Source organism: Pelobates fuscus, chromosome 6 (genome assembly GCF_036172605.1).
Source record: "Pelobates fuscus isolate aPelFus1 chromosome 6, aPelFus1.pri, whole genome shotgun sequence".
Lineage (NCBI taxonomy): Eukaryota > Metazoa > Chordata > Amphibia > Anura > Pelobatidae > Pelobates > Pelobates fuscus.
In genome coordinates, this window is record NC_086322.1 from 58,259,721 (window position 1) to 58,272,610 (window position 12,890).

Consider the following 12,890-nt stretch of genomic DNA (forward strand, 5'->3'; position numbering starts at 1 on the left):
ATTGGCACACCAGCCAAATATAACAGCTTATATTAACTGATTACAGTTACTGTGTTACAATTATTCCGTCCAAGCTAGCCAGTACGAATAGTACATTATTGGCTCTTTTCACTGTTGTCACTGGATATGCTCTCGAACATAGAGATTTACTATTTTTCCAGCGACAGACTGTTGGTGTGAGTATATGATTCACACAACTGGATCCGCACTGTTGGTATTTCCCACCATTTGAACATATACGCTATATTGGAGAAAATATACCGATCTTTTACTACTCTTATTATTATATTTTTTTTCTTTCCCCCCCCTTCCTTTAGTATGTCATCTTGGTTTAAATATGGTGAGATTGGATTACTTATTGTACATTCCCTAGGGTTATGCCCTAAACTTCCTCCGTAACCCCTTCTATACTCCTTGTCTAGAATTTTCTAGCTTGGTGTTTCTATTGTGTATTTCAGGTCCAAACTGTTACACCTATAGTAAAAGAGAAGCCAGGACCATATCACTTCCAAGTAAATCGCCAACTAGGTGAGATGCTGTGTTTGCTAGTGGAAAAAGTACAGACTAATGTAAAGCAAACCACGGACAATAGCGTGCCTGAACTGTTGCGCTTTCAGTAACAGAGACGCCAGTGCCGTATTGTCACAATCAGATTATATATCCACTGTGTTTCCAAGTTTGACCCAAAGTAGGGACAGTGTGAAAGGGTTAGTGTGACTACAGAGATCCCAGCTTAAGGACACCTCACATTTTGCCAATTTGGACACAAATGTATATAAGTAAATTTAGGTCACTATCTTTTTGTACACCTGGTATATTTCATATGTGGAACTGTCAGAACTCCTTCATACTAAGTACGCCTCACAAGACCTATCTGTGACTGATTTTCTCAATTCCCCCCAAATGACAAAAGGTATGCTGGTCATACATTGACTCCTTTTTCATGGTATACCATCAGAATTTTAAATATACAGTATATATCAGGAGGCACAATGTTTCATATCTGAAATAATGTGGTTTTTTTTGGATATGACTTTTATCAGAAAGGTTGTCCCTGACTTCTATCTGTTGATTTGCATTTAAAAAAGCCAAAAGGTCTATGCTTAGCAAAGCACAAAAAAGCTTGATGCTGGCATCTGGGGAGGTAGAGAACTGTCCACATGCAAATATTGTTCACACCTGGCCAGATTGTCACAAACGGAAGCTGGCTTAAGATCAGGGGACATCATTTAATCCCTTTACCTGTGATGCTAGCAAATCGTATACAACATTCCAATACAAACCAAATGCAAAAATAATATTTATTACATGTAATAAAAATAAAAGCAAATAGTTTATCAGAAAACTGTGTATTTATCAATATAAGTACCTGTACATAATCAAGTCACGTAATATAAAAAAAAGTACAAAAAGAGGAGAATATACAAAAAATAAGCCTAATGTAGGATGTCCAACACTATCAGAGTTCAGTCTGCACTGAGCCTTCTACCTTACCACTCCCTCTAGCATGTAAGCTCATTGAGCAGAGCCCTCAATCCCTCTGTTCCTGTGCGTCTAACTTTTCTGGTTACAAATATGTGTCTGTTAGTCCACCCATTATACAGCACTGCGGAATTTGTTATAATAATAATAAATGAACAAGGATTCATTTTATTGCGGCGTGTTTTTTATTTATTTCTTTCTTTACCCTTTTTTTTGCAAATCAGAGGTTTTTTTTTTTTCATTGGTAATTAGTCAAGATTTCTGGTATTTTATTTGGCCTATTTTGTGGCTGAAGATAAGAAGTGTTCAAAAAAAGAGGACATCTAAAGGGTGAGTATGATTTTAATTTTTACACGTATTAGCTTTATAATTCCCCATTAAGGTGAGGGGGGATAGGTAGGGTAATTTATTTACCCCCACTTCTCCTGTTTATTTGATCAAATAGCCCCAACCCGACGGCCACAGGAGGGATAAAGTGGAGTGGACAGTGATGTATCCAACTTTCTAGTACCCTTTTAAAAAGTCTCCCACCTGTTGTCTAAGGGTTGGGACATGGGAGTCGACCCACCCCCATTATTTCACAGGTAAATTGTACTTAATATTGTCATTTGCTGCCATGACAGCAAGTGAATGATAATTTGTGAATGTGCATACTGCTGTTTAGTTTTAAATCAGTGTTTTGTGAATCCTCAGAATCCTATACTTTTATAGCAGGGGTGCACAAAAGGTTGATCCTGAGATTTTTAAAACAACACCTTCCATGATGCTTTGTCATTCTAAAAGCATTCCAAAGGTATGCAAAGCATCAAAGGAGTTGTAGTTTCACAACATCTGGGGATTTATCTTTTGGGCACCCCTGGTGTATAGAATTCGCATACAAAAGCACCAATATTAATCTGAACACCAAATGCATCCAGTTGATTGCTGTAAGTTTGATTAGGCCAAACGGATTCCAATCGTACTTAGCTTTAGTAAATATGAGAACTCCTAGTGCAATACAAATTCGGTCATTTTCACCAAAATCAGATCTTTAGTGAATAACCCCATAAATGAGCATGTATGATGTCCTGGAGGTGTTTATCAGTAACCACAGACAGTGCGAGATGAGACAGTGATCATGACATTCTTAACAAAAACAAGTTGCAATTGGTGGCAAAGGATGGACCACCATCTTAAAACTTCGTCCACCACTGCTAGTGATTAATGGAAACGATTGTATTCCCTTTGTTTGTAAAAGGTATCTCTGAGAACCTAACTCACAACAAGGTTGATCATCTTAGATTGAAAAGTTGGTCAGTAGAATTCTTGTTGTTTCCATCTTAATGAAAGAGAGAATAAATGCAACTTACGTTGTGAGATGATATTTAGTTTGCAGTAGAAGTTCAAGAAGCATTTCTGAAATATGTAAACAAAGAAGACTTTAAAGCTTTCTTTCTCCTTCTCCTCGATCCAGCACAGACTTTCATACACCACATGTTGGGTGGATCTCTCATCTGCTTGCAGCTTCTATAAAACAGAAACAGTTGTTAATGTATACAGATAAATCACTTCTCTCAGATTTTTAATAATAAAATACAATACCAAGGATGTCTATGTATGTTTTCTATCTATGTATGTGCCTCTTTTCTAGTTGTTCCATTGTAAATGAGAGCAAAAAACGGGTCGCAAGAGTATTCTGAGAATGGACAGCAGCTGAAATAGCCTGCCCTTCGGTGGGTCCCCGCTCAGAACTCAGAATGCTGGTTTTAGCTCATCTTGTGCCATTACAGAGAGAACATATCTGAAGCATATCAGACTGGTCCCACCCATACGGGCAGTCCAGATCCAAAATGCCAGCAAGTTCTCTGTCCATTCTCAGAATACTCTTGCAACCCGTTTTTTGCTTTCCATTGTAAATGACTTCATTTTTGGGGATCTTGCTGTCTTTGAATAGTACATGTGGTTTACGAATGGTGTATGTGGTACATCATTAGCTCATCTTTTGTCAACATCATATCAAGTTTGGTTTTAGATAAAAATCATATATGGGAAATTGATATTATATACCAGAGCAGTCTGGTTTCAGCATTAAAGGAACTTTCTTCTCTCAAAACACCTTCATCTCAATTAAGTTGTTATGAGAGCTGGAGTCCCTGGATGAGCCGTACCATAAACTCCTAAATTATTATCAAATTAATGAGAACCACATTCATTCATAGAGGATTACGGTGCATGACGCTTTGCTGTTATTTAAATGGAATTTGTCATTTGGCGTGTTTGGATATTCAATGCTGACGCACTTTTTGTTGTTAATAACATGTTAAATTACCAATAAAATGTTGGGGGGGGAGCTTTTTTCAAAATGGTTTAACACCTAAGATGCTACAGAAAACTGCCTTCTAAGCAGAAAAGGGAAGCATCGAGAACATTATTTGGAGCCGGCGTATGGCTGAGGGTGTCATTTGATGCTCACAGCCAATCACAGCACTCAATGCATCTCAATGATTCTCTTCTCTGCTCAGAATAGTGACCAAATTAAGAAAGGACAGGAGAGTGTAAATTGGCAGCCAGGGACCAAAAAAGGTTAAGATTTTGTACAGAGACTCCGGCCTCAAAACAACTTAATAGAGTCCATACAACTTTGGTTCAGAACAGCTGTATTTACTTTTGTTAAAATAATGGTGATAGTAGGCATAAAGAAAGATACATGTGATGTTTTACAATAGAAAGTTGGGTTTTAGCTCAATGAGCAAGGATCTATATGCGTTGCCAGTACCAGGTTCTTGTTCCATATAGATTTGCTATGCGTTACTCTTTGTACTTAGAAGAACCCTCTGTTAAATAGTAGTTGTATAACTCCAAAGAGAACATTTAAATCTTAGTAATAATTAAAATTGATGATGATTTTCACTAATCGTGTCCATACAGATGAAGTTGCGATCTACCAGAGGCTGCCTTAAAATCAAGAAATTTATTGTTCCAGTTAGGAGTATTAAAAACATTTAAACAACTTCACCATACATCAATAAAAGATGTATGACTGTGATGCAGAGCAACAAACGGTAGCTATAAAAAGTCTACACGTTTGTTAAAGTACTTTTTCAAGACCCTATCATCTGTTGCTCTGCATCACAGTTGTGCTTTTTTGTGATTTTATGGGGACACTGTTATGCATGTTGTTTTTACTACCCGTATGTGGGGCCAATAAATATCTGTGTACTTTAAAACTGCTTCTGTTAGTTCATATCTTTGTTTGTATGGATATGTTTATTGGGACTGATATACTGCTTCAGTAATTTCAGCTAATGTTCTAAGTGACTAATGGAAGGGGTGCATATTTATGAATGTTGTATTGTATAGTTTCACTAATTGTGCACATAAATAAAATCTTAAGTATTGCTGTTACATTCCTTTAGGAAACAAGTATTAAAAAAAATCAAATGAGTATATGCAGTCCCGGACTGGCCATCGGGCATACCGGGCAAATGCCCGGTGGGCCGCGATGGCCATGGGCCGAGGATGCAAGGGGAGATCAGTGCATCTCCCCTGCCGACACATGCATAGCCAGCGCTATCAGAGCGCCGGCCCTGCTGTGTGCCTTCATGTGCCGGTGGGGAGACAAACTATTTATCCCAAGCCCACAGGCACTGAGATGCAGACGGGGGAGGGAGGGAGAGAGGACCTGGCGGAGCTCTATCCTGCAGCTTCACCGTGTTCCTATCGTGAGGCCGAAGCGTTGACGCGGTTACTATGGCAACGCTCCGGTCTCGCCAAAGTGAGCTCTACCCCAGGAACTACAGGGTAGAGTTCGCTCCTCACCGGACCACCAGGGATTTCCCATCGGACCACTAGGGCTGGCAACAAGGTCCCCAGGCAAAGGTAAGAAGGGAGGGGTAATTAAAATAATAAAAAAAAAATAAACATACATATTTTTTATTTTTACCCCACAGCACTCCAAACATCACACACTCTCCACCACAAACATCATACTACACCCCAAACACCACACTGCACCGCTAACATGCACACACTACACCCCAAACATCACACTACACCCTTACACAAACACACTGCACTCCAAACACCACAGAGCACCCCAAACACACACATACACACACACATTGCACCCCAAGCACCACACTGCACCCCACACACACATTGCACCCCAAGCACCACACAGCACCCCTCACACACACACTGCACCCCAAACACCACACAGCACCCCTCACACACACACTGCAGCCCTCAAACACACAACCTATACCCCTCACACACCATGCACCGTTCACACACACAGTGCACTCTTCACACACAGAGTGCACCCCAAACACACACACACACTGCACCCCTCACACACACTGCACCCTTTACACACACTGCACCCTTTACACACACACGCACAGCGCACACTCTGCACCCCTTACACACAGTGCACCCTTCACACACACAGTGCACCCCTACAAACATTACATTCTAGACACACACTACATCCCTTATACACACAAACTACATCCCTTATACACACACCCTAGATCCCATACATAATTATGAATCCTCTACACACCTACAAACCTACAGCCCCTATGCACACACTCGCTACATCACCTATACTCAAACTCTTTACAGCCCCTAGCCATACATATTACACCACAAACACAACAAAACTGAAATCGACATTTACAGAAAACACCACACCACAATGAACTAACTCTACACACACTCAATCCCACAATCAGGCTCTAAACACATGTACAATACACTTTCCTTACACTTTTGTCCTTTTTGGAATCGCATTTATGGAGACACCAGAGACATGTCACAAGCAAACACAGAGCAAGCATGTTAATAAATTTGCTTGCCCTGCATAGAACAAATACAGGGCCTTCTCAATAGGCGGCTGTGATTTAAAAACGTCCGGGACAAACTTTTTCCCCAGTCCGGCCCTGAGTATATGTATATATGAGTTAGAAATCAATCTTTAGAAAGACGCTAAACAAAATATAAATAATAACATTACTCACCAGTAATTCAAGTTCAGACAGTAAACCTACATCTTGCAACCCATGCAAAAATGGAAATCTTTTTGTTATTGCAAGACAAATTGCAACCTTTTGTTGTTTAAACATCCTTTTCAATATGTCATTGTTTGCACTTATGGGAGCCACACATTCAACATCTTCTGATCCGTATTCTGTGTAGACAATAGGACATGCACCATAAGAGAGAAAGAATATGTCGATAACTGTATTATTTGTGACAGTGCCACTTTTAATGCACTATGTCTTGATTTCATTATACAGCACAGTGTCAGGGTATTTCTATGGTATTGCTCTGGAAGCAGCATTTTTAATGTAGCAGGGTGAAGGATTCATACATCATGATTTGGGGTTAAAATCATAGGTGTGGATTTTCAAATCTGCAGCTAAAAACATTGTTGTTCTGCAGGAACGGCAATGCTTTCATTGTATTGTTAACCTGTCTCTGGTGGCCGTCATACTAACAGCCCCAAGAGGTGCTACGGCAAAATAGTGGAGTAAAACTCCACTACTTCAATCTTAGGGTTTTATAGAGACCATCTGATTGGTGCAGCACGGCATTTGGCCACACATGCATTCTAGCCTCCCAATACTTCCCTATGGAGGTGGAGCGGTATACCGGAGACCTGTGAGAAAGAAAAAGTAAACTCATATTTTTAACCCTGGCAGCAGGGGCCCCTAAACCATACATTTGTATTCCTGACGCTATAGTGTTCCTTTAGGGCATAGTATGGGGCTTAGGTCAATACATGTAGTAGGAGCCATAAGATTTGCTGCTGGGAAGAAGCCTCTGATCTTTTTGCCACCTAACAATGCCCATACCTTTTCACATTAAATCCCCCCTGGTTTCCTCTTTTTTACTATCACCCCTTTTCTTTTTCATAGTCATCCTCTTATAAAACACCCATTCTGTCTCTCTTTCTCCTAATGGATATTAAACCTTTTGCATTTATGACCAAGCAACGCCCAGAGGTGGGATCTAGAACTCCACCAACTTAGAAAGCAGACCAGAGAGAATTATATAACTTACCGTGCGAAATGCTCATTAATTCAGGAAATATTTTAAGGAAACAATCTAGAAATATATAATCAAGTATGATTTCAATCTGCACGTTCTTCTTTTCTATCCAGCACAAGCTTTCATAGATCACTTGATGAACGGACCTCTCATCTGTTTGCAGCTTCTATAAAACAAACAATTATTATTTTATATACAGTTTAGTTTCTAGACAAAGGGCGAAAAATGCTTCCAATCTATAGTGTGCAGCTAAAACATGAAACAAAGTCAGATGTTTAACAGCTCACCCATATTAATAAAAGCTTATGCAGTGATGAATAAAAAAACAAACAAAAAAACAGCCATACAGAAGCGAGTAACATAAAAGCACTTACACAGCCTCCTTACATTTGAATTTTTGCACAGTGTGTTTAATTTAGAAGTTCTTAACTCCTGCTCTCTTAATTGTTGGCTAGATCCTGCCTCCAATGTGTCATTAACCCCTTAACAAATTCCTGAAAATAGTAGCCTTTATCACCATTAAGACAATGTGGAACATCCTCGTATTTTGGGTTAAATCCTTGCTCAAACTAGGACATATAGGTAATATTCGATACCTCAGGCTCCAGTCTGTGAGCTAGGGCCATATTTAGTGTCCTCTGACTGATAGATGAGCTGTACACAACAATCACAGTAAGTGCTGCATATAGCCCTTTAGATTCCTTTAAATTACTATGGTGATTCTCCTATGCTGATGACAGTATTTATGTCGGCAGAGGGAATCCCACTCAGTTACGATTAAGTTTAGCATTAAGGTTAGTGTCAGGTTAGCATTGAAGTAGTATTAGGGTTAGTGTAGGCTTAGTTTTAAAATAGGGTAAGGGTTAATTCTGGATTAGGGATAGCAGAGGATCAAGGTTAGGGGTAAGGTTAGTGTGTATGGTTTGAGTTAGTGTAAGCATTGGGTTAGGGTAGAGTTGGTGTAGGGTTAAGGGTAGGATTGTTATACAGTTAGCGTTAACTACAAAAAATTAATTTCAATGCTATACATATGAGTCAATTAACAATCAGGAGTGTATTTTATTTACATGTCTCCCACTTTTTATTCATACTTAATTCTCTGGTAGCTATACATATAGGATATTAAAGGGAACATCTAGTCCCAAAAATAAGCATCGATCTTTAGGGACTATAGGTTCTATCACTGTGCCGACTATCCACCCTTTGCTTGACGATAAACGTTAAAGTTAAAGTTAAATTAAATTTACCCCTCCTCATTTCCAGAGCAGCAGCTGCCCAGTTCTCCTCTAAAGACATCAGTATGTCTTCAGCAATCTCGTCCAATCCAATGCTTATCATTGAGAATCTTTGGTGGGCGGAATATGTACGTGCAGACAAACACCACGTTCCTCTAATCAAATGCTGCCATGAGAAGCATTTCAGTGCAGGACTGAATTTCACTTGGTTCTGGAAGAGTTAGTGCGTCTATATGCCCCGCTGTGTAATTGTATTTAACCCCTTAAGGACAGAATTTGCGCTATATGTTCAGTTTTAATTTACCGCTTTCATATTATGTGCACCCACACTTATCATATATCATTTTGTTCAGGAGAAACAGGGATTTCATGTCACATCAAATATTTGTATAGTAAACATAATTATTTGTATTTATTTTTACTTCTGCATGGCATTTTAACTGTGAATGTCACAATACTGTTAGCTGTTACTGCAATAAAGTACAAATATTTGTATTCAGCAAAGTCTCACAAGTAAAACAGTACCCCCAATGTACAGGTTTTTTGGTGTTTTGGAAAGTTTCAGGGTCAAATATAGTACATTACATTTTTTGGTTTATACACATTGAAATTTGCCAGACTGGTTACATTGCCTTTGAGACCGTATGGTAGCCCAGGAATGAAAATTACCCCCATGATGGCATACCATTTGCAAAAGTAGACAACCCAAGGTATTATAAATAGGGTATGTCCAGTCTTTTCTAGTAGCCACTTAGTCACAAACACTGGCCAAAGTTAGCGTTCATATTTGTTTGTGTGTGAAAAATGCAAAAAACTAATTTGAACACCAATTTTGGCCAGTGTTTGTGACTAAATAGCTACTAAAAAGACTGGACATACCCCATTTGCAATACCTTGGGTTGTCTATTTTTTCTAATGGTATGCCATCACTGGGGTAATTCTCATTCCTGGGCTACCATACGGTCTCAAAGGCAACTTAACCAATCGGCAAATTTCAATGTGAAAAAAAGGAAATTCAAGCCTTATATTTGACCCAGTGACTTTTGAAAACACCATAAAACCTGTACATGAGGAGTACTGTTATACTCTGGAGACCTCATTGAACTCAAATCTTAGTGTTTCAAAATAGTAAAACTTATTACAATACTTATATCGTCAGTGAAAGTACCATAAGTGTGTGAAAAATGCAAAAAAAATATATTTTACTGACGATATCATCGTTGTAATATCTTTTACTGTTTTAAAAACTCTAATATTTGTGTTCAGCGAAGTCTCCTGAGTAAAACAGTACCCCCCATGTACAGCTTTTATGGTGTCCTGGAAAGTTACAGGGTTAAATATTGGGCTTGTGAGACAAATTCTCTGGGCTTTCTGTCTGGGTTGTCGGGCAGGTCCCTCAGATTGTAATTAATAAAATGACTTGATTATGTAAAAATATTATATAAATATATTTGTAGAATCTAAATTTATATGTGTATATGAATATATATATATATATATATATATATATATATATATATATATATATATATTAGATAGATAGATAGATAGATAGATAGATATACATATATGTATTTATAATGCCATTCTAAATGTATTTTGAATTTAATATATATGTATATTAATATCAAAATACAGTTAGAACAAATTAAAACTGGTATATAATTTCTCTCTTTTTTTTCAATTTATGTATTGATTATTTTTATTATATATATATATATATACATATGTATGGTCCAAGTACTTTTTATTAAATTTTTATTTAATTTTAAAACTGTTTAATAACTTTTAATAACTTTTTTACAGGCATGAGGGGGACAGCCTGAGAATTCGGGCAGTCACCCTGCAGGCTCTGTATAAGCCGGCTATTCCGGCCATGTGATCGCGAGGACCCTGCTCACAGGCAGACACCAGGATCGCGACCGCCGTGGGGGGAATGGCAAGGACCCGGTAAGTACAAAGGACAGCGGGGACGTTCTATGCCGCCCGCCGGCGTTTAGGACCATCTAAAAAAGGACGGTTTCTGCAAAATAGCAAAGTTTCACATTGAAGGGCTAAAATTACAGTACCATTGTACCCAGACCACTTCATTTCAATTAAGTCGTCTGGGTGACTTTAGTAGTCCTTTAAAATAAGCAATGTATGGATGCACTTCAACACTCACTCTTAAATTGTGGAGGAATAAACACATAGCACAAATAACACAGAATGGTTTATTTTTGTTCAGAAGCTGAACAATTGCTTCAATTTTTAAGGGGTTAAAGTTCAATTAACAGAGCTAGGAGATAATAACTTCTAAAGTAAGCACTGTGCTGGAAGATGAGTTTGCAAATTAAACCTTTTTTCATGCAGGCTGTGTGAGTCACAGCCAGAGGAGGTGTATCTAGGGTCACATAAACAGAAGCAAAAGTGGTTAAACTTTTAAGTGGCTGAGAATTGAGCAGTGAGGCTGCAGGGGCATGATCCATAGAACTGCTTAATTAAGCTTTAGTTGTTTTGTCTTGAAGCATTGCAAGATAAGATACACTTAACCCCTTTACTACCGAGCACTTTTTGTTTCAAAAATATTTAGTATAGCATTATTTTGAAGAAAGGGATACATAGCTAACATATAAACACATCATAACATTGCAATGTTGTGTATATATTGCTTTGCAGACAAGCTTAAAAATTAAAATTGTGTAAGTTTACACAATTTTTATTTTTAACTTATTTGTTCATCGTTCATCCATTTGTGTGGACACAATCAGTCGCTTGCCATTTCATTTTGGAAACTGCATGATTGTAGGCACAAGAGGGGGCAATTTGTAAATTCTCTTCTGTGTTTGACCATGCCTTCTCTGATTTTATTGGTAGTTTCACCAATGTAAATCAGGCCACAAGGGCATTTTAAGGACCACTCTAGGCACCCAGACCACTTCAGCTTAATGAAGTGGTCTGGGTGCCAGGTCCCTCTAGGATTAACCCTTTTTATTATAAACATAGCAGTTTCAGAGAAACTGCTATGTTTATAATAGGGTTAATCCAGCCTCTAAATCCTCTAGTGGCTGTCTCACTGACAGCCGCTAGAGGCACTTGCGTGATTCTCACTGTGAAAATCACAGTGAGAGCACGCAAGCGTCCATAGGAAAGCATTGATAATGCTTTCCTATGAGACCGGCTGAATGCGAGCTGCGCGGCAAGAGCTGCGAGCGCATTCAGCCGGTCGCATAGGAAAGCATTTACAATGCTTTCCTATGGACTTTGCGTGCTCTCACTGTGATTTTCACAGTGAGAATCACGCAAGCGCCTCTAGCGGCTGTCAATGAGACAGCCACTGGAGGATTTGGGGGAAGGCTTAACCCATTTATAAACATAGCAGTTTCTCTGAAACTGCTAGGTTTATAAAAAAAATGGGTTAACCCTAGCTGGACCTGGCACCCAGACCACTTCATTAAGCTGAAGTGGTCTGGGTGCCTAGAGTGGTCCTTTAATGTGGTAAACTACAAAGGTAAATTCACAAGTAAAGAAATGCTTTATAGTCAACTTTTTGCCAGGACAGGGATGCGAAAAAGATTGGCCCTTGATGACTGAACTGCATGTCACTGAGTGTGTCTCTGTCAGTAAGTATGTATGTCATTCATTGAGTGTGTGTCTGTCAGTGAATGTGTGTCTGTTGGTGAGTGTGTGTGTCTGTCAGTGAGTGTGTGTGTGTCTGTCAATGAGTGTGTCTCTGTCGGTGAGTGGATGTCTATCAATGAGTGTGTGTCTGTTGGTGAGTGTGTGTACCTGTCAGTGTGTGTGTCTGTCAGTGACAGTGTGAGAAGGTACTCATTCAAGTAAAAATAAGCCGATGTGCACTGTTCAAGAATATATATGCACAGCAATCCCACTGAAAACAAAACCACTACCTTTTCCAATCACTGCAGTCATTGGGGATTGTGGCAAAGTTGTGTCTTTGAGTCAGTTAGTGTCAGTGTGTGTGTGTATGTCCGTATCTGTGTCTGTCACTCAGTGAGTGTGTGTCAGTGAGTGTGTGTCTGTCAATGAGTATGTCTGTCAGTGAGTGTGTATGTCTTTCTGTCAGCTGTGTTTTAAATCAGTGAGATTGTGTGTCTGTCACTGAGAGTGTCTGTTAGAGTGTGTCTGTCAGTGTGTCTC

At 39.0% G+C, this 12,890-nt stretch overlaps 1 protein-coding gene across 1 annotated transcript in view; it reads right to left on the reverse strand.

Annotated features, from left to right (window-relative positions):
• Positions 1-12,890, reverse strand: part of LOC134566054 (uncharacterized) — a 449,970-nt gene that overhangs the window by 373,356 nt on the left and 63,724 nt on the right. Inside the window, exons 6-8 of the mRNA XM_063425766.1 lie at positions 7,528-7,681; positions 6,483-6,652; positions 2,832-2,988 (exon numbers count right to left, since the gene is read on the reverse strand). Of these exons, the coding sequence (XP_063281836.1) occupies positions 2,832-2,988; positions 6,483-6,652; positions 7,528-7,681 (481 nt within the window). The remainder of the gene's footprint in view (positions 1-2,831; positions 2,989-6,482; positions 6,653-7,527; positions 7,682-12,890) is intronic.